At 40.2% G+C, this 26647-nt stretch overlaps 1 protein-coding gene across 2 annotated transcripts in view; it reads right to left on the bottom strand.

The window, feature by feature from the left end:
• LOC145991537 (protein vestigial-like) overlaps nt 1–26647 on the bottom strand; it is a 116538-nt gene that overhangs the window by 14616 nt on the left and 75275 nt on the right. For both annotated transcript variants that reach the window (XM_083127565.1, XM_083127572.1), the window contains exon 3: nt 13735–14184. In XM_083127565.1, coding sequence (XP_082983691.1) covers nt 13735–14184 — 450 coding nt within the window. The remainder of the gene's footprint in view (nt 1–13734; nt 14185–26647) is intronic.

The following is a 26647-nucleotide window of genomic DNA, read 5'->3' as shown; positions in this document are numbered from 1 at the left end:
TCCTTGTGTGATATTGCGAGGCATATTTTACTTGTGTCATCACATGGCTGGAAATAAAGATTGGAGAGATTCAAAACGTTCCATCGCAGAGTTGAGAAATTTTTGTATTAAAAGGTGCTCGTGTGGTCTACAACATGCTCCAGAGTCGCTCCTCCAAAAGTATTTGAACAACGCCTCTGTGTGGCGAAATGCGATACGCAGCCTGGGTATCTGGTTCGAATCCTGACTAAGGAATGACTATGTCGTTGTGTTTGTCTCGATACATATGTATTTTCATCAATTTATCCTCATTGTCAAGCTTGACCCAAATGGTAGGAAAGCGACGTAAAATAACCAAATTGAAATATAAATTTCGTCCGAAGAGCATAGTTCTGTGCTAGACAAAGCATATTCTCTTCTTTTTCATACTCCTGTCTTTAAGAAAGTCACATCTTTCCTACACATACACGCTGACAACCCACGAGGAAAAGGTTAAGTCCGCTTTAAGCACAGATATGCTAATCCAGACCGGACCAACAGTGTCGGGGACATCGCAATCACTGAACATGGATTTTATATTGGTTTGGTTTGAGTTGGTGTTTTAAGTCCACTTTATGCACAGTAAGGCTAATCGGGACTGGACCTACAGTTTAAAGTGGGATCAGAACCACTTGTGCCTCCACCGGGTATCGAACCCGGGACCCCTCGATTACAAGGCCATGGATTTTATATGTATGTGTATATATATGTATGTATGTATGTGTGGGTGTGTGAAATACATACGTAAATATGTAGTAAAATATTATGAAACAAGGAATTGAACAGGGACGTTGTTAGGGAAGGGGCCAGGGGGACGGCCCCACCAATTGCAACTGTGGTCCCACCAAACAAAATTATCCTAAATCAATACTACACAAAATTTTTAGGGAAATTTGTAGCAGAACTGGAGCACTGTGCGGGAAATAAGCTTGCTATTCGGAAGAAAATATTAAGAAGCAAATGTAGGACACCAAAATTTCCACTCCTTTGTTGTTAACTGGCTTGTAACCAGTCATATAATCTGCCTACCTTGAGGTTACCCTTGCCTCAAGTTCATAAAAACTTAAGATTTGGCCCCACCCAAACTGAATAACCTATTATAACACCATTAAGCCTTATTTCCATGATATGAAAAACTCAATATGCTGACCAAGGCAGAAATTTATTTTATTATAAACTAAACGTAACGTTTCAACCTTCTAGTAAGGTCTTCTTCAGACTCTGCACCAAGTACCTAGTTAGACAACCTAGCTACGTCCCTGGAATTAAATCTGTAACATGGAGAAAACTTGTAACGTCCAAAGGATCGAATATTTATTGCTACACTGCCACTCACATTATACAGTTTTGAACTGTCTCGACAAAATAGAGATTAATTTTTTATGTTTTACAAAGGCATCGGGTTGTTTATTTTATGAGCAGTGGGCATACATTTGTGAAGAAAGGGTTGCCTAACTGCTAGGGCTTCTGATGTTTAGTTCTATTTGTTTGCTCGTTGAAAAAAAGACAGCATTTATAATTTTTATTCAAAGCTGTTCTGACACTACACAAGTTTCTATTCCATATTTCATGAACCGTCTAGAATATCTAGAAGTTATGGCAGAACCACAGAATAGTTATTAAAAAGATATTAAAATATGAGTAAAATATCTACAGATTCGTCGTTTTTGTTTGACTAAATGCGTTGGAATAAAAAATATTATGTCAAGGTAAAACTGAGCTCGAGTAATCGCTGGTGTAATTCAGTAATTCACTCTTTTTGCCATGTATTAGTTTTCATGCCAGTTTGTCTTTTCAAATGAAATTGACACACATTTCCTTTTTTATTACGTAGGTATCCGGCTTTGTCCTTGCAGGCAGTTTCTTTTGTTCACCGTCAACATGGAGCCCGAAGAGGTAACATATTTCATATTGTTTAAAATATTATATATTAAGAAAATGAATGTTGAAAGTTCATGAACACAGTTATGTTGTACTGTAATAGGGATGGTCGAGATAAGACATAGGAAACCGAGATTCTATCACATATCCTATCTCGTTTACAGTCTTCGTCTCTTCTCGTCTCGAATCTCGTAGTGTATAGTGTAAACAATATATACATCCCCCAAACTTTCACAGAGTATAGAGATCAATAAGGCAAACAGCTTTACTTACAAGGGAGATTATCTAAGTGTCCCCCTCCGATTTCCATGAAACTTGGCAGGTGTATAGAGGGCCCCAAAGGAAGAAATACGTGTTTTTGTGTTTCAGCTAAAAAAAAAAAAAACTGTTTTAGGGGGGTAAAACCCCCCTCAAATGTCAAGATGAGGAGAAATTGAAGTGGGGATCTTACCCCGAAACCACGTAAATATGGCATAGGAAGAACACGCACATATAATTGGAACACACACAGGACAGAGCTGTGTTTGCCAGGTGATATGCACTTCATATCTCAAGTGTCCCACTTGTGTATCTGCCAGTACTATTAGCACAGAACTTCAACCGCCATCGTCCTTCACAATAGCACTTGCGTTTGGTACCGACAATCCTACACTTCTGTGCTGTGTGTGTTCCTATTATATGTGCGTGTTCTTCCTATGCCATATTTTCGTGGTTTTGGGGTCAGATCCCCATTTAAATTTTTCCTCATCTTGACATTTGAGGGGGTAAGGTTGCCCTCTAAAACAGTTTTTTGGCTGAAACACAAAAACACGTATTTCTTCCTTTGGGCCCCTCTATACACCTGCCAAGTTTCATGGAAATCGGAGGGGAACACTTAGATAACCTCCCTTGTTAGTAAAATGTTTCTCTGTGACGCCTCATTTTGACGCCACGAACTCTCAAAATACTTAATCACGTACCATAGGCCTTTTAATTACTATAAACAAGATCTGCAAATAAGCAGTCTGAGGAACTCGCATGGTAAATTAAATTGGCCTTAGGATGTCTGTAAAAAAGTTGTTCTCCTACGGTTGCTTAACGACTGGTCAAAGTGCCTTCTGCTTTGTGTTTATCACGAGGGTCGGTCAATACACTGAGCACATCAAATAGCTGCACATCACATGGTCCTTTTGGGAGAGTTGTTTCAACTTTTTGTGTTAATAATAATTTTTGTACCACACCACATATGGCAAATCTAATTGCAGAATTGAATTTCTAAGTAAAAATTAGCCTGGTTTGATATATCATATGATCCCCTTCACATTTGAAAAACTTGACCTAATTCCAAGATGGCGGATTTCAATATGGCGGTCATGTTGCGGTTATATTCTGATACACTGTCCCACTTGTGTATCTGCCAGTACTATTAGCACAGAACTTCAACCGCCATCGTCCTTCACGATAGCATTTGCGTTTGGTACCTCCACTTGCTTGTTTGCTGGGGTACTCAGACATTTTACTTTCCATTCCGTTTTTGAAATAAAACGGTGACTTTAGTCTAATCCTATATATACACCGATATGTGTGTGTATGGGTGGGGGGGAGGGGTACGCATGTATATATGTGTATGTGCTAAGTTCAGATTAGTTTAGACTAATTTCAAATAGTTTATTGTTAAAGTTTTCTTATACCATTCATTATATGGTCACATTTGTAATTGTTAGAAACACCTAAAATAGGTCTTATTACTAGGGAACGGAAATTAGGTAACTAAATGTTTTTTTTTCTGCGATAAGATAGAGACCCTCGTTTTTGCCAAAATTCTGATCATAGCCTTATATGTCAACACAGCAAATTTTATTTTACGTCCCAGTTTTCCGTATGTAAATACATATTTTGCGAATTTTCATTTTAAATACATAATATCGCTCATTGACTTCAGCTACCTCGAAATCCTCGAAGGAAAAATGTTTATTCTCCGCACCTCTTTCATATCGAGAGTGTTAGGTTTGTTTTGTCTTTGAACACGCTCGCTGGCAGACTTCTGGCGCCTCGCCTATTTGGGGGAAAATATTACCTCCACTGGATCTAATGCACGAGTGCCAATGTCTAAATGTACGGAAATTTTGGGGGAAAACTAAGGTTTTCAAACTTTGTGCCAAATTGCACGTGTTTTGGAAGGTGAAGTAGAGAAAGAGGAAGCTTTGGAAAACTTCAGCGTTACTGGCATTCGTGCTTCAAATATGTAAGAATTGTTTCTTGTGATGTGGAGCGATCTTTCTCGCAATATAAGATACTTTTTAGGGATAATCGTCACAGATTTACAACAGAGAATTTGGAAAACTATGGTGATCCACATTTCAACATTTATGACACATAAAAAATAAACATTTCTGAGTTTTTAGCACATAAAGTTCCGTTCCCTACTTATTACTGTGTTGCTTGAACAGATAAATGTATAAAGACATGCATATGTGAGTGTGTTTTTGACTCTCGTATATTTCAGCATGTGTGTGTGGAGGAAAAGTAATACAGATATTCAAAAAGTGCATAAGAATTCATGATTTTCTATTGTGTGACATCGAATGGAAAAGATGTTTAGAAAGGTAGAAAAAAGCTTCCAAAAGTCTGAAAGAAATCTTTATTCGCGTTGAAAGGGAAGCCGAAATCGAAATTTCAGTAAGAGAGAGGAAGAGGGTGTGGTCAGGCGTACGTTCGTCGGTCTCCGATTGGCTACCAAGGTCCGACGAATCATCGATTACCGGAAGCGGTGCGTCTCTTTCTCTCCCTCTCTCTCTCTCTCTCGCATTGTTATTTCCATGTCGAGCAGTGCGTGTCTGTGTGTGTGTGCGTTTATGTGTTCCCCCATCCTCGTGTACGTGCGTGTCCAGTGTTGTGAAGCACGGTGAAAGAATGGGAGACTGAAAAATTCCAACCCTGTTCCCGTTCTCCATCGTTCGCGAAGCCATAAGATGCTTCAGCATCCTCCTTGTTTTCCCAGAATTCCACTCTTCCTCGGGGAAACGCTTCATTACTCCCACAACACAGTTATCACTAAATTTATTCATCAGAGTGATCGAGCCAAAGTGGAGAGAGAGAGAGAGAGAGAGATGATCTTGCGTTACCTCCTCCAAACCAGGCATCCTTTTCCCCCCTGCGTGATTATGCAACCAGTGAGACAAAGATAAAAAGAGGAGATGGAGATGGGAGAACGCGGGAAAAGGAGAGAAAAAAACGGAGAAATGAGAAGAGAGAGCACTGGGCGAAGAAACATGCATGGTATGCGCTCTTTAAAATTCTTCAGGCTCCGGTCTCATCCTTCTGTTCCGCTCAATAAGGCCGGTTTCCACTAAAGAGCGAGAAAACCCGTTGCCATGACGACGACGAGAGCGGATCCGTAATGCAACGTGGAGGTGGATCCCTCCCAACCCCTCCTTCCGGTTCGCCGTCCAGAAATTAAACTCTCCTCACGCCGGGACGAGGAGGGGAAAGAGCAGGGGGAGGGGGAGAAGGAACTCCGGACCGTGGACTTGAGAGCAAGAACTGCACAAGTCGGACCAACACCCCCTTTCTCTCTCGGAAATTAAACAACTAGTGTCCAAAACTACGTTAAACAATGTAATATATTTCTTCCCCTTTCTCTTCACCCCCCTTTCGAAACAAGAGGGTAAAACACTTGTTTCTTCGTTTTCCTCACCCCCGCGCCGTTTCCTCTTTAACTCAAAATTAAGATCGTAATTATTCTTTTTGCGTCTCTTTTTCTTGTTAGAGCAACACAACAAAAGAGAATATTAAGTTACTTTTCCTGTTCCACATATTTCAGCAAACTTCATATTTGAGTCTTGGAAGAAACTATTATCGATTTTTAAATGGTAAGTCGCACAACGAAATGTATTTTCGCTGTAAATGCTGTGATTTTAAAGCAAAAATACATCTAAGCGAGTTTTCTTCCCGCGCTTAAAGCTGATTGGGTATTCCTGTGCCAATGCATACAAGCAAATTATGCAACCCGGGAAGCATAAAGCTATTATGGGATTGTTATGCAGAAGGTGTCATTTAATAATGATAATATTATTAATAATCACAATAAACACTTATATTGAGACAGGGCCAGCGCTAGTCATTTTGCCGCCCTGGGGGGTGGCGGCAGATGGCCCTCTCCCTTTCGACCCCCCCCCCCCGTCATAACGCAGCAACGGGAAATTGAATATCAATATATTTCTAAGTAAAACATCAAACTATAAAATAAATAATGAGACTTGTTACGCTATTTCAATACTATTAAGCACAAAAGGATATTTCGCTCGACCACAGTTAAACTTTAAGAAATGCGACACTAATTTAATATTATTATATTATGAAAACTTTGTCTCTCTCTCTCTCTCTCTCTCTCTCTCTCTCTCTCTCTCTCTCTCTCTCTCTCTCTCTCTCTCTCTCTCTCTCTCTCTCTCTTAAACGTATCTTAAATGTAACAAGTATTAGGAAAGAAATGAAGGCTTGACTTCATATGTTTACCTTTGTATGTCTGTGATATATGAATGGATTTTTAAAAGAATTACATGTAATATTCCCGGATCTCCCGCGTGGGTGATCGAAGTTCTGAATTCTTTCATAAAGCGGCTATTGGGTTCACCAGCCTCAAATTAATGGATACCTGGGAGTTAAGGGCGGCTGGAGAGTGGTGCTAATCACATCACCAAAATGGCCGAGATCGAGAATGTGTGTGGCACTACTCCCACATCCCTTAAATGTGCCTTCATGACATTGTGCTATCGGCACAGGGAACTTTACCTTGCATGTAATATTACTTTTCGTATAATGTTATCTTGCATAAAATGGAGACAAGTGTTTTTCAGATAGGATTGGCCGAAGATAGTATTTTTATTAACATTCATTTAAAAAAAAAAAAATGTTCGCCACTTTCCACGGTTACCGACAAAGTTAATAAATTCGAAGTGTAACATTCACATTAGGTGCAAAATCATGGCCCTTTATCAGTTTAAGGCCTCCTTTGGTGTAATTGTTTTATTATAGCCGAAAGCACTTTTAGTTCATCTTTTAATTCATGTGTTAACATTCCCGCAAGTTTTCTACACTTTTCAGTCTACAGATAATAACATAAACTGAAAATTCACTATGCTGTTTAAGCTGCTCAAATCTTTCTCTTAGAGCTAAAATAATCGTCTAGGACAGCACCTGGTAATAAAAATCAACTTTGTACCATTTTTTTGGATCTTCAACACTTCCATCATATTGAAACTGCTTCTTCTTTCGATTTCGGCCCTGTACAGTGTTGTATATCCTTGGATCATCTAAATCAAAATTCGATGCCAATTCTTTCTCGTCAACCGGGAGTTACAGGTCGCCGGCCTCTTACGGCTCCACGAGTGGAGGTAGTGAGACCCTACCAGGCTGCCAAGTGGCGTCTAAGAAACTTTGAAATTTTTCAGCACTCCTGCTTTTTTCAAAGCGCTGATATGTTTGCAACACATCGTAGATTAATGTTTTGAAGACATTTTCTCATTACTATATTACATGGAGTAAAAAGTCATACCAAATAACTATTGAGGAAAGGAATGTAAAGCCAAGCAACTGGTTTGAGCCTCATGTGCGACCATTTGGACAGTTTTATTGTTCCCAATTATTTGAAGGAGTGCATCATAGACTTCTCCAACTTGATATCTCAACGGAGTTAAGGCATCGAATCGGCTTTCCCACCTTACCGGCCCCAGCGGCGGAGTGGTTAGCACATCGCGTTACGACGCCAGGGGTCCCGGGTTCGAATCCTGCCCTGAGCATGGATGTTTGTGAGTGTCCAATCATCAATTCCATCATTTCATCACTCCAATCTTTCCAACTTAGCCAAAAGTGGCACAAAAGGCGAAGTAAAATAAAGCAAGTCAATCAATCAATGCTTTCCCACCTTGTGGCACTCAGTGGTTTTAAACTGAGACTACTGATATGTTCCTTCAAAAGGCATTGTTGACAAATTCTGATTGTACGTACGTCTTACACCGAGGATTGTAACAGCGGCACTTCTCTAAACATAACATAAACTCGTTCTTCAAGGTAATACCAATACCTATTGACAGGCTTGCCAACTCATCCTTAAGAGTATGAGTGCGGGGACTTTTCGCACGCTCTGCATGACAAAGAATAGTGTATATTTCTACGTCACTCATTTTGCTTTGCATCATTATGCTCAGGCAGTTTATCCTCTGGTGTCTCATATCGCATGCAAAATAATCGAGTTCCTTTTCCTTGTTACGCATAATCTAGTTGCTTTTCTTGCAGCATACAATGCAATCTTTTGGTAAAATGTGAAATCGCTGTCAAGTTTTTCTTTGATCCTGTGCGAGTGCAATATCAGACATTTGAAGATTTCTAATGAAAATATTTTTCTATTCCTTTCTATTGCAGATTTAGTTGGGTCTTGAACGTTCTGTTTCAATGACAATCAAGACGGATTTAAAAAATCATTTTTGATATTTTTTTATTTAAATCAGATTTTTTTTATTTAAATCGATTTTTTTAAAAAAAACACACTTAAAATTGCTTGTATGGTTTTTGACACCATACATATATATATATATATATATATATATATATATATATATATATGTGTGTTTTTTATAAAAAGGCTTTTCTAGTAATCGGCCCTGTAAAATATTTGAACAGTTATGATTAAAGATTAAAGATAAAAAATACATGAAAATATACATTTTTTTCTGTTTTTGATACTGTGCATATGAACCTACTATGGAAATGTTTGTTTAGGGTGTTAATGAAACTATAATAATTTCAGTAACTTTTCTTCCAGTGAAAATAATATATTATGGATGTACTCTACAATTGTAACTTAAAATATTTATATATTCTTTGTAGCTGAATTGTGGCATTTTTTAAATGATAGTTTGCAAAATATCAGCTGCCATGTTTATTTACAGTTTAATGATAATGACACTATTTACGGTTTAACATGACTTGTATTTTGTATATTTTTCTACACAAAATGTTTGCTATTTTTGCCCATTAAAATTATTGATTTTTCAATGAAGAGAAATGTAAGTGTGTTTACAGTTTACATATTACATTTCCTTTCGTATGAGCTTCACACCATCAGTACATATATTTTGTTTCCTTTCTTTTCTTCCTTAGTGCCTAATAAATGCCATTAAATGGTTACAAGATTAATGTACTTTCACGAAAAGCGATTCTGATATCTACAAAAGCATTATGTACACTATTCTATAAGTTAAAGTGATTAAAATCAGTAATTGTTTTAAAAATATCACCTGATTTAAATTAATCCACCTTGGTGAGAATTGATAGTGTACGTACGACTTTAAAACGGCTGTTTGACATTTCCAATCATCTACTATCTGCTGGCAACTTTCCGAAGAGAATTGCCTAATCGGAAGCGATGTATGAAGAGCACAAAATGGATTTGAACTTGAAAGCACTGAAAACCAATTGTTTTAGACCTTTTAAAACAAGACTGTTTTGAAATTAGAAATTATCTTTCTGTACGGAAGCTAAAGAGGATCTGGACTTCAACATAGGAACTTTTGTGGTTGACAAAAGAAGTCAACATTGTCCCTCCAAGTACAGGACGAAATCGTATTGCCAACTACAAGTGTCACAATGGGGCACAAGTTTACCAAATTGAAGAAAAGCGGAGGCTGTTTCTGAAAAATATATTTTTTTTAATATATCGCGTAAAATCGGCAGCGAAGGTAGTGTTGCCCACGAGACGGGACAGGCTTTTTAAAATTCGAGACGAGACGAGACTGACCACCTGTCTCGTCTCGTTTTCGAGACGAGACGAGACAGCTCGTGAAAAGTCTCGTCTCGTCTCGAAAGTCTCGAAAAAATATAAACAAAATAACTAATAATTTGTATTTATTCGGAATAAAGCTCTTTTCCTTGGAAACCCAAATCAGCTTCTATTACATGAAAAAAGATCTGTAAGATTCCCCCTCGAAAAATCCTAATTCGTCACACGTTGTCCGAAACGAATTTGCCCAGACTTTAGCCTCGTGTCCCAGCTATCTTAACTTCCAAAATCCCTACCCCAAGAGTTCTCTTCCATTCATCCTTGCGCAAAACGATCCGGAGGTAGTCACTGCCATTGTTTTCTACGGCCCTGTTCCAGCCATACTTTTGCTTTGTCGCTTGCGTATCGTTCGTACTGGGCCGATTTCTAATAGCGTGCACAGTGTCGTGATGTCTGTCAGTTGGTAGTGAATTCACAGTGAAAGCTTGCTTATAGACTAAAAGAGATTTCACATCCAAGCGACCCGCGATCCGTAACACGTGTCGCTTCAGGATTTCACCAATCGAACGCAGGTTTGTGCGGCCTGCCATCCCCCTACGCTGTGAAACGTTGATGTTGATTGGCTCGTTCCAAAGCGACATGTGTCGCGTGTCACTTGTCGCTCCGATCTGAAAGCTCCCTAAAGGAGCTTGTTGCTTTGGTGCGAAAACTCTGTGTCGCTCAACCTGAAAGCTATCTTGGGGTAATTTCACACCGAAGCGACAAGCGACAGGTATAATTCACACACATGCGACAAGCGACACAATCCCCTTCAGTCTGAAGGAAAACATTCACCCCGCATCCGTGAACAACAGACCGAGGCGACAAGAGTGAAGCTTCTCGGGTGTCTTCTGTTCGAAAGGTTGCATTGAGTACTGGAAGTTCGCTTCCAAGCGACTCGTGTCGCTTGTCGCCTGTAACTTTGGTGTGAAATCTTACTCACAAGAAACTTTTCGAACCTAAGCGACACAACAAGTTGCACGCCTCGCTTGTCGCTTGCATGTTGTTCTGCTTAGGCCGTTTTCTGGATACCGTGTATCGTCGCAGGGTTGTTATCCGCGCATGTGCGGTGAATGCTTGCTTATAAGCTGAAGTGTCCCTGTCGTTCGTTGCTTCAGTGTGATACTTTCGTGTCGCTTGTCACGTTCAACAAGCCACAGGAGAGAAGCGACAAGCAACATGTTTCGCTTGGAAATGAACCCTCAGTAAACGTAACCTTCCGAACCGAAACACCACATGTCTCTTGTCGCTTGCTTGCGTGTCGCCCAAGCTGGATCGTTTTCTTAATATCGGGCGTAGAATCGCTTCGATCTGTTGGTACTGCCCGTGCTGTGTATACTTTTATCAGACGGAACTGAAGGGGATCCTGTCGCTTGTCACTTCAGTGTAATCCCCGTGTGGCTTGTCGCCTGTCGCGTGTTCCTTCTGTCTGAAAGCTCCCTACGTGTACGATGGATAAAGAGTGGATGACAGCCAGAAGAGCAATCAACAAACTTTATTTGAATTAATCATGTTCTTATGATTAAGGAATCATATTTTCACTATACAGTGAGCAAAGTGATTTAAGGTTTAACCCATTTTCGAGAATTATATTTTGTCATATCTCCCAGTTTTAACTTTTGTTAATAAGCTGCCGAGACGAAACGAGACGGGACGAGACGAGACGAGACACGAGACGGGACAAACGAATATTTTCGAGACGAGACAGCATTTCCACGAGACGAGACGAGACAAACCAAAGTCTCGTCTCGTCTCGTGGGCAACACTAAGCAAAGGTAATGGTGGGCAAATTAGCCATTTTTCATTTGTTCTTTTTCTTCAACATTCTGTTCCTTTTCCTTCAATGAATAACATTTCGCTGATACTAGGCCAGAGAGTATCATCGTGTTGTTTTTTGTTTCAATTATTTTTCAACCTCGCATTGCGGAAAATGGAGTGAATGGAAAAGTGGGACCTCTTAGTGCCTGCCCGATGACGTAGTTGTAATGTCATCGCCTTGTAATCAAAGTATCCTAGATACATGATGGTTCAGATTCCACTTTAAAGCGAAGAGTAACAGTTTCCCACCAGGTATGCATTTATTTAATATTGTCGGAATGGCTATACTACTAAAAAAATAGAGCAAGAGAGTATGAATTTCTCCCCACGTTGCAAGTGGAAGCGATGATCTGTAAAAAAATATGATGAAAAAGTATTTACAGAATCCCATTTATTCCTTATGGACAAACAACTTCAAATTACTGCAAATCAAATGGAAATTTCGACTTTTCTCATCACAAACAAAATCTTCAAACTGTCCTATTTCCGTTCATACGTTTTTCTACACCATCGGAAGTGTGGTATTACCAAGAGAACAAGTAAAGTGAAGCCGGCTTTAACATTTTTGCTAGCATAAATGCTATGTAAATGCTTCCTAAAATTTTATAGCAGATTGTAAGTACTTTACACGCAAGCATTGCATGGAACATTTCGGTTAGCTGTTGAGATTACATTGTATGATACATACAGCACGATAGGCACATCGAGTTACACTATATATCGCGAGTGCACGGTGTTTACAATTGAAAAAACAAAATATTCTTCCATACGTGTACAGTACTGGTTGTAAAGTATATATTCAATCAGCGCCATGCTTCTCTACTTAAAACCATTTCATACGAAGCGTAATTCCTCTCGGTTCAATAATTATCGTGTTTTAAAAATGTGAAGTGATACGTTGTTTACATCTCAAGCGGCCGCCATTACAACTGCGCTCCTGACCTAGAGGTCGCTTCTGATTGGTTCGAAAATTGCTACGGAAATAGGATGGATCCTATGCTTGAGAAATGCCATGAAATATGCCATGGCATCTGAAATGCCATAAGATCTCCCACTTTACACGGTAGCATTTTGGTCAAGATAAATGCTTTCGTCTAAAGCAGGCTTAATACTCCCATAAGCTAAGTTTTCTACCCCTCCTACAACTATCCAGCGCACAGACCTCTTTCTCCAGATTGTCGCGGGGAATGGTCGGTGGGGAAGGAGCAGTTTTGGGTCCTTTCGAATAACAATAATAAAATACTTGTAGCAGCAGCAGTTGCAATTATTATTATTATTAGTGCTGGTGGTGGTAGCAGTAGTAGTAGTATTTACGTTGGTCAATTTCGAATAAATAAAATATATTAAACAAATTTTTCACATAGGCCTACATGTCAGCTTCATCGCTTTTTTGCCAGATGTCCCAGATTTGAATCCTGGTCAGCAACCATTAAATCGTTAATCCTCATCGTTACTACTATTATCCGAAGATGCATATAAGCGACGTACGTACAATAAACTTAACAGAAATAGATACAGGTTTATATTCAAAGGATCAGAATGAGAAGGAACAGAAAAATATTAAAATGAATAAAATGTGGATATGAAATTGGATATTAACATAAAACTGTAATCGTGTATAGTCAGTTGTCTTAAAATTTCCCTGAAATTGTGGTATTTTCCATCAAAATTCCCTTTTCCCTTTTGACTAAAAATTCTGTCGAAATTTCCCTGCAAAAGGGAAATTTTCCTTCATGTGGCAACACTGCCTCTCGTGTGGCTGACTTAGAAACTTTTCCTCGTGCCCTTAAACTGTGGCTTCAGTCCAGATTATCCTATCTATGCATATAGTAGACCTACCAAGAACTTCAAAACTTCAGCTTTGCCTACGTTATACCGCGTTTGTTACAACCTGTCCCGCTTCCCGCGCTAGTTGCTCCCTGGCTTTTCTCGGCGCTGGGGAAAGTCAAAGCCAGGCAGCCAATTAAAATACGCAACGTCGCAACAGCGTCTACGTAAGCGCCTCTCTTCTGGCTTCCATTCGCTCCTCGCTGCCCAGCAGACAAGTTTTTCCTCGTTTCTCATTGGCACCGAAACTGTCGAGCGCTCCCTAGCGCGGGAAAGGGGACAGGTTCTACCAAACGCGGTATAGTCTTTGCCATCGGCAGAACAAGAGATGCATCGTGATTTAGACTCAGTAGCTTACATACTAGATCTTACAACAACAGAATAAATATAATTACCTGCCATGCTTCCGTACGCATGCGCAGCTCCGTATCCCGTGTCCAGCGGATGAGACGACTCCCCCGTCAGGTGGTCGTGCAGTCGAGCCCCGGACCACGCCTCGCTCGCCTTCCCCACTGCGTACTGAGGCCCCATCGGAATCCTCGCCGGGGGCCTGACGGGGCCCGGGGGCAGCAGGAGGGAGCCATACTGGGCGTTGAACCTCCCGCTCGCGGCCATGTTGTTGTAGGTGAACTCGTGCACCGCTCTGTGGGAGTAGGGCTGGTAGTGCCAGGGGTCCGCCGCTGGGTGGTAGGGGTCGGCGGTCGGGTAGAGCTCCGGATGCGACCCCGCCGCGGCGCTCAGGGAAGCCGCCGACGCCAGCGACGAGCTTACGGACGCCGACGCCGGTTGGTAGTTGCTGTTCCAGAAGGAAGGCGGGAAGTTCCTTGCAGACATTGGGGACGACTCTGCAACGAAAGGGAAAAAATGATCAAATTTTCATCATAAAAGTACAACAGGATAGAGTTCATTCTCTAGTTTGAACATTTGCGACTGTGCATATCTTTATAATATGCAGTTGTATCACATCTTATATAAAGAAGCTTACTATTTTAATATTAAATAAATTTGCAGCAAGTACTAAAAATTTCGCACCGTTATGGCTGTTTCAAAATGAAATCATTTATGCGGACACCCCTCCCTGTTAAGCTTTAAGTACAGTAGTCTGCCTATTCGTTGTCTACTGTTTGTCATATTCGTGGTTCACCACTGTATTCAAGAAGTGGTGAAAAACGAAAATAATAGTATTTTATTTAATAGGATTTTTTTATACTTATGTCTGTAAACGATTTGCTTGTGTATGCATATAGTGTGTAGATGGGCGTCCGAAAGGGGGGCTAGGGGGGGCCGTGCTCCCCCTGGAAATTGAAAGTCAACCAAAAATTATGTATTTCACACATGTAATTTCATTTTTTCCACAATTTTTTCTCGAGGCTCCCGTGCTCAGTGAAGCGTGAAGTGTGCGAAGATGGGAAATTCCTTAGAGCAGTGGCGTTGTGCGATCGGTTCTTGGAATGCATCGGCCAGGAAGTTGCCAGTGACAAAAGTGGAAGCAAAAACTGTTCTCAATCTAAGCGGCTTGTTCTTCCTGGGATTGGTGATCGTAATGACATTGATTATTTCGGGTGTGGAACAGAATCCCGGTCCATACACTACTGATGATATTATCGAAAAGTTGCAATCGATTGACGGAAAGCTTGACAATATGGCTCGAACAACATCAAACGTCCAAGATGATGTAAGGTCGTTAACAATGGAACTGCGAGAATTAAAGGTAGAAAACGCCATGTTAAAGGAAAAACTTCAGTTTTGTGAGTACAAATTAGACGATCTCGAAAACCGATCGAGGAGAGATAATTTGATATTCAGAGGGTTCAACGAAATGCAAGGTGAAACGTGGGAATGCTCGGAACGTCTAGTGCGGGATGCTTTGTGGGACCTATTGGAAATAGACACCGGTGATTTTGATATAGATAGAGCTCACAGGCTAGGGACTGGGTCTAAGAGACCAATAATAGTTAAATTTTCTAACTATAAACTCAAGCAGTTGATTCTTGCAAGGGCTCGCTTATTTAGAGGAACAGGAATTAGTGTGCATGAGGATTTTTCAAGGGGCGTGCGCGAAACCCGGAGGGAATTGGCAAACTATTTGCAACAGGCAAGAGAACAGAACCTATATGCAGTCATGAGGTTTGATAAGTTGGTGATAGAAGGCAGATCGTACACTTTAAGTTATTTGAGTGAAAATGGACTTCCTTGTGCAGCGTGTGACGTAATAAGTGAAAGTGTTGCCATTTCTCAAACTTCAAATCATTTAGTTAATGACAAGTGTGTCGTCTCTCCTAGTGCTGGTCGAGAAACTGAACATCTCCGCACCCAGCCCCTTCTCCCCGTTGAATCATCTACAGAACCAGCATCAACATCGTCACAGAACTTTGCTGATCAGCATCCACCCCCTTCCCCCAAAAAAACTCAAACCAAGAATAGGAAATCATACAGTGAAGCAACAAGGAAACTAGACGCACCACAATCAGCGATGCAGAACGGCGCCCGCAGGTATGCAGCAGGAATTGAGGACAGAAGAGTGTTCAATCCTCCCCCTCCCTCAACGAGTCACAATAACTCACCCCCGAGGCACAATAGAAGATTTCCCTCCACCTACCAGGCTAGAGGTCAGCAAACCCGGTGACAAAAGAGATCTCACCAAAAATAACGGCCAAGTAAGTACAGGCAACGCCAAATGTATTCCAGAAGAACTTGACACTTCGTTGTTTCAATTATGTTACCAAAATGTTAGGGGTCTCCGAACTAAAACAAGAGAATTTTACACGAATGTCCTTTGTAATAACTTTAGTGCAATAATGATAACTGAAAGTTGGTTAGCAGATTCCCACGAGAATAGTGAACTTTTCGATGAAAGATATGTTGTATATAGGGGGGACCGAAGCAAAAAAGTGTCTGGTAAAACAATGGGTGGTGGTGTAATCATTGCAGTGAAATCAAACGTCAAGAGTGCATTAATAGATTCGCCGTGTTTACATCCGAATATAGACTGCATTTTGATTAAACTATGGTTAAATGGATTAGGAACTGTATATATTTGCGTTGTGTACATAGCACCTGGTAGTAACAAAGACACATACACTTTATTCTTTAGGTTCATAGAAAAGCACTGTCAACCTGGTGACGCTAAACTCCTGATAGGTGGGGACTTTAATCTGACAGATATAACTGGTAGCAATTACAATCTAACTAGTTCATCAGCAACAACGTATTTCGATTTAAACAACTTTATCAATGTATATCAACTAAAAAGCTTGAACGACATTAAAAATAGCAATGGGAAAACACTCGATTTGTTTTTGATAAATGGGCAGGGAATAACAGTAACACGAAACACACAGCCACTAGTTCCTGAAGACACACACCATCCCTCGCTGCTAGTAGATATTAATTATGTCAAAGAAACCCGCGACAAAACTTGTCATAAGCTACAGTACAACTTTAGTAAAGCCGACTTTCCATCCATCTATCACAAGCTGCTTAACACGAACTGGGATGTATTGAAAACAAAGAATGACGTTGATCAAGCTACAGACGTGTTTTATGAAATTATATATAAAATATTCGATGAATGTAACCCCTTAAAGAAAAGCCGCAAAAGACAGTACCCGTGTTGGTTTACGAGCAGCATTATTAAAAATATAAATAGGAAACATTATCACCACAAGAAGTGGAAAAAACAGGTGGGAGACTTTCGATACCACTACAATAAATTTAGCGAATTTCGAACAATAGTGAGGAAAGAAATTATTGATGCATACAACAGTTATGTTGCCAATTCGGAAATAAATATTGCAAAAGATAGCACTCAGTTTTGGTCGTTTGTTACAAATAAACGCAGGAAAAGTAACAATGATCCTGTACTGTTCAAAGATAAAGTGTTGTCAGACCGACTATCAGTAGTCGAAGCTTTTGCACAGCATTTTCAGTCGGTGTATAAAAAAGAGTCCCCTAGATATGACATGAAAGTATTGCCTAACCATAAACAATATGAAACTTTGGATAATCTTAATATTACAGAGATACAAATTGAAGACGTAGAAAAAGCAATTAAAAACTTAAAACCTAAGAAATCAGCCGGACCGGACAAGATACCGCCCTATGTAGTCAAAGGTTGCAGTAATATATTAAAATACCCGTTATATCTCATTTTCAATTTAATTCTTGCAAAACACAAATTTCCTGAAAAATGGAAAGCCACGGCAATTTGTCCACTTCCCAAAAGCAATAACACTAATGACGTACAAAACTACCGACCAATAAGTATATTATCAGCCCCAGCAAAAATATTCGAAAAAATCATGCACCGTTACATATTTACCCACGTAAAACCTGTAATATCATCGTTTCAGCATGGCTTTGTACCACGTAGATCGGTGTTGACCAATCTCTCCGATATTACCAATTTTATTAGTTCAACATTGGACGAAGGAGGTCAGGTTGACGTAATATATACCGACTTTTGCAAAGCGTTCGACTTGGTTAACCACGATATTCTATTAAGTAAATTAGCATGCTTCAATATTTCTGAACCACTGCGTCAACTGTTCACTTCCTATTTGCAGAACCGTAAGCAGTACGTAACGTATAAAGGCCACACATCCGACGAGATAAGAGTCACCTCAGGAGTACCTCAGGGGTCTAACCTTGGGCCACTTCTTTTCACATTACTTATTAACGATTTGCCGGATTCATTTGAAAACTCACACAAATTGCTGTTTGCAGATGACCTGAAATTTTACAGGAAAATAAGCAAACAAGATGACAGTGTGCAACTTCAAAATGATGTTACAAAGTTAGAAACGTGGACAAAAATCAATGATTTAACACTAAATATCAGTAAATGTCATTATGTAACATATACTCGAAAGAAAAACCCAGTTGAATTTCAGTATCAAATATACAACAATACTCTAGCAAGAAATTTTACAGTCAAGGATTTAGGGGTTATTTTTGATTCAGATCTTACTTTTAATAAACATGTAGAACAAATAATTAGTGGAGCGTTCAAGAACCTTGGGTTTATTCTTAGAATGGGGAGGGATTTCAAGAGTATAGAGACACTAAAAGTTTTGTATTATTCATATGTAAGACCCAAACTCGAATATGCATCTGTTATATGGAATACAGACACAGCAAAGTACAGTGTAGCAATTGAAAGAGTCCAATCGAGATTTCTTAGATTTTTAAAATACAAATTTCAGAAAGTTTACCCCACATTTGAACACTACGACAACCTAATATATGAATGTCGGTTTACAAAGCTGTGTCACAGAAGAAGGTTGCATGAAATAGTATTCTTGTGGAAATTGTTAAATCACGAAATAGATGCTGAACATCTACTCTGCCAGATTAATTTTCGAATCCCGTCGTCGAAAACTAGACTAAAGAATGAAGTTTTTCTTATAAAGAAGGCTAGATCCGAAATTAAAAAGAAATCTCCATTGTGGAGAATGTGCACCAGTTACAATAACTTGCTAATCAAGAATAACACCATTGACATCTTTTCTATGAACCTAAGGGACTTCAGTAAAGCCAGTATTAACACAATGGCCTAAGCTTAAACACATAAGTTCGTATTTAAATTGTGTGATAAAGTGTATATATATAAAAATATTTTTAATATATATATATATAATTTCTATCTCTATATTACAGAAATATATGTAATTGTAATGACTATGTATCCTTCATATGGGCTCTGTAATTAGGTATGTACCTGTTGAGTTCAATAAATAAATAAATAAATAAATAAATAAATAAATAAATAAATAAATTAATTATTGCATGAACACCATTAATTCAAATTTAAGCAATGTTTTTTTAGGAAACAACACTATTTTGGGGGAAAATGTGCCTTGTTTGCCCTCCCTGGAAAAATTCTTGCGGACGTCCATGAGTGTGTATGAAAGAGATAGAGAGACAATTGTTCGTAGGCTAATCGGAACTACCAGGCTGTCCCAGAAGTCCTGCACCATCAGCACACTGAGCTACAAGAGGTGAAGTTTGCAAGGGAGGTTGCTCCACCGGTGAAAGGCTGTTGGCAGGGATAGAAGACAGGTTCGTGGCATCAAGTGAAGGCACGCACATCATGTGTAGCGAGTGTTCCCGTGAAGTTAAAGTGGGCACGATGAGTGAGGACCAAACTGCACTTCGTGCAGTGCTACGTTTTTATGAAAAAAAACAACAACTAACAGCAAAAGCCGCAGCGGAGGAAAATTGTCGTGTGGAGAACGAAGAAGTGGTGAATCGGTCGACTGCTTCCCATTGGTTTAAAAAATTCGCTTCAGGTGATCTACGCCTCGTGGACAAGCCCTTCACGGGGTGACCTCCGATGGACATTAACGAGCCTCTGCAGGATGCTGTGATTACTACACCACAATCCAGCACACGTGTGTTAGCAAGAGTGGTTTTGGCATCCAAATCGACAGTAACCGTCGCTTGCATGACATGGATTCCACCAATAAACAGCCCCGACAAAGTCCGCACGAGCTGACAGAGGTGCAGGCCCAGAGCAGAGTTGCAATTTGCCAGATATTGCTACAAAACCCGCATGATCTTCGTTTTTGGAGGAGAATTGTGACAGGAGACGAGAAGTGAGTGTTTCTGAAAACCCTGATACACTTAAAGAGTGGGTGAAAAGAAGACAGGATGCCATCGCCCACGTGAAACAGGACAGATTTGGGAAAAAGCTCATACTGAGTGTGTGGTGGAATATTGACGGGATTGTCCATTATGAGTTTGTTCCAGAAGGTCATGCTGTACTGTATTCTGAACAATTACGCCGAGTATATGCCATTCTGAACGGGAAATACCCAGCATTAATGAGGAGGAAGAGGTTACTGCTGCAAAATGACAATGCTCCCAGTCACCAGTCTCGAAGATTGACCAACACACTAGCTGAGCTTGACGGATTCGAGTTGTTACTTCATCCCGCCTATAGTCTGGAAGTTGCACCTTCGGATTACGGTTTGTTTCGCTCTCTCTCACATTTCCTGTGTGGTCGGCACTTCAATTCATATGATGAGGTAAATTCTGCCTGTCGTGAGTTTTTCAATTCTAAACCTGCCACCTGGTATCGCCATCAGATTGAACTGTTGTCGCAGAGATGGTTGAAGGTGATTGAACATGGAGGCCTGTACTTTTCTGAATAAAGTCTGTCTTTGTTTCTAATATTCAGTGTTTCATTTTTGCCCTTGTATGGTGCAGGACTTCTGGGACAGCCTGGTAGGTCCAAGTAGACTCCGAACGAACCACGGTGTAATGTACAGTCATCGGCTATAAAAATGGAACACCTAGATCCTGAAATACTGGCTTCCCTGAAATGCGCTCTGTGTACTGCTAATAGCAGAAGTTGCCACTGAAAAGTGGCTATTGTACGTAGTTTGCTCATCGCCGTACAGTTAGGCAACACACACAACGGATTTCAGGGAAGTCAGTTATTTCAGGATCTAGGTGTCCCAATTTTATTACCTGTGAGTGTACCTTGATCGGAGATCAAACCCGGGAGCCTTTGATAACATTATGTTGCATTACAGCGATTCTACCGTAATGCAATATATAGGCAATATACATTTTCTGTCTGATGATAACACATGCAAATACATCAGATGCCTAAGACGAACCTCGTGACAAGCAGAAAAGGCTTTTACTGAGTTCGGGGCGAAGTCACCATGTAAAAATATTTCTATTGACTATACTCTATATTCTTTTTGCACTGTGACATTTACAAAGCAGCCTTCTTTTCCAAAATAGCTCTCGCCCAGAAAACAATGCATGGTTCTTACCTAGTTCTAGTTGTAATTATCAGTTTTTGGTATTAAATAATTTAATTTACCGTTGTTAAAATATCACACATGAAGTAAGATATTTTGCGACTGACACTTTGTCCTCGCCGGAAAAAAAAACATCCGAGATCAACACCATTGGAATCGAACCCGATCTCCTGCATAGTGACTTGCCGGTATAATTCAGAAACTGTAACACAAAGATGCACGGAAGTGTTCTAGTCTTTATACGCTAAAAGAACATTTTGGGCAAAAGTAAGTTCGTAAGTTGTATTCCGTAAACGCAGCTCCAGCCTAGTATACTTCCTTTCACCATTATCCGAAATGCCATAGTTAACCTTCGTGTTACAGCGAAAGCTTTGACTAAGGGCAATAAATATTTGACAACACAGCGGAAAGAAACAAGTCAGTATCCGTGTCGGACCCTTTCCCCGTCAGAATTCTGATTTCGAGGTAGATGGGCGTGCTCAAAGATCAAGTCGACACGGAGGGAAGCAGGACATAAGAGCCGAACATTACGCTCAAAGGAAGCCACTTTGCCATTGTCACGTGGAATGAGCATCGAGGTAAACCAGCAAAGGTGCACAGGTCTCGTCCAACCGGTCGCAGTTTGATTTCAGTGTTGCCATCTCTGTAAGGGCAGAACCTCCATTGTGTAGTTTTTTCTCATAAAAAAATGATAATGAGTAGGATCTACTAATGACTCACCTTCCTATACTAGACTGAAATTGATCTTAAAACATGGACATAAGAAGTAGTAGTACATCACCCTCAGTGCGTGTCCATGTACGAGATATGCAATTTGAATTTCGCAAAAGTATTTCAAATTGCATAACATTGAAGGTTAAAAGATGCTATAGAAGAGCTAGTGACAAAATGAGAGGTAATTCAGAAAGATTATTTTATTGCTGAACTACATGAACAGGGATGATACCGAGGCGCAATTCTGTCTCCGAATGAGTATGTCGATCTCATCTCGATTTCTATACAATTACCTATATATAAATATTCAAACAACTACTCTAACATCTGAATAAGTCAAACGGTAAAGCAATTTTTATTGAGGTGTAACTATCAAATACACTCACACGCATATATATAGTCTCGAATTTGTATTCGTCCCAATACTATTCCCATATTTGAACTATTTTGCTGATTATTGGCCTACAGAATCATTTTTTGGTAGCACTTAGTGGCATATAAACTAGGTTGAAGTGAAGGATTGCGTTGATAAAGTTAAATAAAATATACAGAAACATTATACAGGGTGGGTCAAAAAAGGTAACCGAAGTTGTATCTCATTTCCATGTTTCGGTTACCTTTTTTCTTGCTCCACCTTTTACTTCTTGAGCTCCTATCCCTAAGTTTCTGTTAAATATTAGCGTTTGATGAAGGCAGGTCTGGGAGTTATTTGTCACGCTATTGGATTATCTAACGGGAGCATGCACTTCAATTAAAAATGTGTTTAATTAGCCCACGGTTTATTTTATTAATATTGGAGGCAACTAGCAGAATAATTAATTTCGGTATTCTACCGAATTTTAAAGCACTATGATCTACTATTGAAACTTTCCTTGAATTATCAGGTAAAAGTTTTAACTGGGTTTCTTTCATGCGAACTCGAATATTACTTCTAGTGAAAGTGTCATCAAGGGAGGAAATTTCTTACATTTGGAGTAAATGTTGTTGTACCGGTAGAAATAAGCATACCTATACCAAAGGAAATTTCGGAATGCAAGGAGAACGATGAAAATTTCATTGCCCCAATGCACCAAGTGAAATTTTTCTACATCTGTGACATTTTGTTTCCCCCAACACTGGGGAAATCTTGCAGCAATATACATTTATTCTGCAGCGAAGGCATTTTCTTTAATCCGATGGAAACTTTACTACACCTTATGAAATTACGTCCTACAGAACAAAATTGTCTTGCATCTAGGTAGATTTTCCATAAGTTGGCAACGCTGAGTCGCTGGACTCCTTTGGGAATCGCTTGATGGTTACAGAAGCACTTGTATCGCTCACCTTGAAAGGAATGCGATATTTCTTCTTTGTCTCTTCGAAGAAAAGGGGGAGGGGGACTTCGTAAGCGTGAAACAATGGCAGCCAAGATTTGGTTTTGTCTTCTGGCCGCTGACCGCTCTTCAGTTGTTCCTGATGGGCGTTGATAAGACATCTTCCCACCCGTGGGAACTTGTGGAGGGTCCACCGAAATCACCTGGAAATGTCTACGACCTCGTCGCAATTCATCACAAGCCGCTGTGACACTCGCTCAGCGGGAACGTCGCTTCCCTCCTCTTGGGCCCTCCTTATTCCTGTTTTTTTGTGTCTCCTTTCAACCGAAAGATGACATTTTACTATCCAATATTTTTCATCGGAGACATTTTTCCCAAGAAGCAAGGTTTCAGGTCAAAGGTAATTATTTTCTCATCACGTGTGTCTTTTTTGTGCTGCCCCATGTATGTCACAGTTCCGTTTTATGGTTCCACAACTTCGTTCTTCTCTGCTAGTTTCTACGAACGACAAAGTTCATCGCCAGAATGCTTCATATGCATACTTATCTAGTTGAATATCTAGGTTGTACCCTCTCTTAGTCATATTTCCCTGCCAGTATTCAACTAGGTAAACACATATGGAAGTTTCTCACCCGTGAACAGTTATCTAGAATAATTCATACGTGAACACTTATCCAAAATTTCTCACCTCTGAAAACTCGTGCAGAATTTTTTGTTTGTGAACGATCATGCAGAATTTTTCGTCTGTGAATGATCATGCAAAACTTTCGTCTGTGAGCTATCATGCAGAATTTTTTCGAATGTGAACTATCATGCAGAATTTTTTTTGAATGTGAACTATCGTGCAGAATTTTTCCAATGTGAACGGCCATGCACAATTACTCACGTGTAAACACTCATGTAGAATTTTTCACATGTGAATGCACATGCGGAATTTCTCAATTGAGAACACACATTCTAAACGTCTCACCTGCAAACGTTCATACACAATTTCTCACGTGTGAACACGGATTAGAATTTCTCACCTGTGAACACTCGTGCACAATTTCTAACATCCAAAGTTTCATGCAGAGGTTTTCAGGTGAACATATATCCAGAATTATTCGCTTGTGAGAATTTCTTAGTACACAATTATGCAGAATTTTTCAGGCTGCAAACATTTCGCAGATTACTTTCTCACCATATTTTTCACACATTTTCTTTCATTTACCTTCCTCTTCTTTGATTAACCCTTTTCTCTCAATGATCCGTTCCATATTTTTTTTTTCAAGACCACATTATGCTAAGAGAAGCTGATCGGGACTGGACATACACTTTATAATGCACGCGTTAATTGTGTAGTAAACAATCTCCGAATGAAACAAATGCCGAACCATTCGTTGTGTTTGTCAATAATAAATAAATGCATGAGATTTCTAAAAATATATCTTAATCTTTTGTTTCAACGTAATCGATTTCAGTTCACGCACACTTTAGAACGTATATACACAGCGTAAAGGATGACTGTGCTTCAATGGAACATGAAGCCGACCTCCGGTGCTATTGGTCAGGGGTCCCGGGTTCGAATCCCGGCCTGATCATGGGTGTTATATGTGAATGCCCTTCATCAAATTAATCATATCATCACTTATCATCATCTTCGCGATTAGCCAAAAGTGGTGTAAGAGCGAAGTAAAATATACCAAATCAATCAATCAATGGAACGTTAAATAGCCTCTTGATCTGCAGCCTTAAAAGTAGGCCACCCAATTTACACTGTGATTATATATTAGTATTATATGTATTTTCCACTCTTACGGCGGTCGGACCTAGTTCTGGCAAAGGAAGTGAGGAGCGGGGATTATACCGCAGACAAACCAGACAACAACGGTGGCGTCGAGAGACACGGCGCGGCGGGAAAAAGAACTACTTGAACCTCGTTCTACTGGCTGCTGCGTTTCTTATCGTGCTGGATTGGTCGCTTCCCCGCTCCCCACTTTCCTTGCCAGCACTAGGATCAGCCGCCGTAAGAGTGGAATAGACCTTTAGTGTTGGGCTATGTATCGCCCAGACGATATATATAAATATTGAAAAATATCGTTCAGGCGATATCAACTAGACGATATCGTCACGATATTTTGGCGATATATATCGTGGAGACGATATATTGCCGATATCACGATACGGAAAAAATATCGTACCGTATCGTCTGTGACAATATTTTCTTGACGATATATCGCGGTCCGATATCGTCCATCCCTAGTTCGTATATTCCAAGAACCCATCTGGATTGCACCGAAAGGCGGGGGAGAGGTACATGGGGAGGCACATGGAACATAATGCTCTTTGATAGGGATATTAGATTAATTTCACTATTTTCTTATTTAGAATTGCATTCAAAATAGTTTTGTTCTTAGTAGTTGACACACCCAACACCGTTTACGTAAAAGTTCTGGGTGCCTTTATATGAGAAAGGTAATTGTGTTGCTAAACTATACTCTGTCTCAGGAATCTGTAGAGTAAAGCTGCACATAAAAGTAGAGAAAGTAGGGAAATCGAGTTGGCAGAGCGAAGCAATATATGCTAGCTGGGAAGGCTATTAACTGCAGTCGCTTTTCCTCCCTTCCACGCAATCCCGTTCCCTCTCAAGTGTTCATGGAGCCGTCTCGCGTCACTACTTGGCGCAGAGACTTGATTTCGTTCCCTTGCTCCAGAGATATCCAGAACTGAGCGTAGAACAAATTGTTTTGCTCTGACAATGTAGTTGGGTACATGAGAGCAATGTTATGCATTTCAACCATACCTCAGTTCTCGCTGACATGATGCAAGATAGCTATCCTCCTTTACGATATCAAGATTGCATCTTTTAGTATTTTAATTATTATTGCTAGCATTGGTGGTACGGAGTGGAATGAAATTAGATTTACGAGTAGCTGCAACCTGGTTAGTAACAATAATATTCCATCCTCGGCCGTATCTGTCGTGATTTAAAGCCGAGTTGCTTTTTGTACGTCACCTTGGCTTCCACTATTTGGCTTTGTACACGGGCAGGCAGGGTAAGATAACCGCCTGCGCTCGGCTCAAGAAGGAATTGCCCCAAGCGCTTACAATTACTCATGTTGCACTTGCTAAATTGCTCTGACTGCCACGCTTCAAAAACAGGACGCTCGTTCATCGCTATCTCGCTCCGTGATTTCTTCCCCGGCTTAAATAGTGGCTCGGTCCGATTTGCATGAGCTGCTTGGGTTACGCCAAAGGGGGCCGCCTCCTGCCTCCTCCTCAGCGGCCAAGGCAGGTGCGTGCACCGATGTCATTTAGACGGCATTATCGTGTTCCCGAATGACAGATTTACCGCTTCCTTCGCTTTGTAACATGCATTACGTACTTCCACTTGGCTCCTATTGCCGAGGTTCAGGCAACGTGTGTGTTACTCTAAGAGAGAGCCTCTCGAATAGATTCTCATTACGACAATTGATCTCGAGGTATTTGGATCTAACACGAAGGAGTACAGCGAGGTACAATCGAGA

The sequence above is a fragment of the Lepisma saccharinum genome, chromosome 1 (assembly GCF_977018435.1).
Source record: "Lepisma saccharinum chromosome 1, izLepSacc3.1, whole genome shotgun sequence".
Lineage (NCBI taxonomy): Eukaryota > Metazoa > Arthropoda > Insecta > Zygentoma > Lepismatidae > Lepisma > Lepisma saccharinum.
Note: the sequence above shows the minus strand (reverse complement) of the source record. Positions and strands in the feature narration are given on the sequence as shown.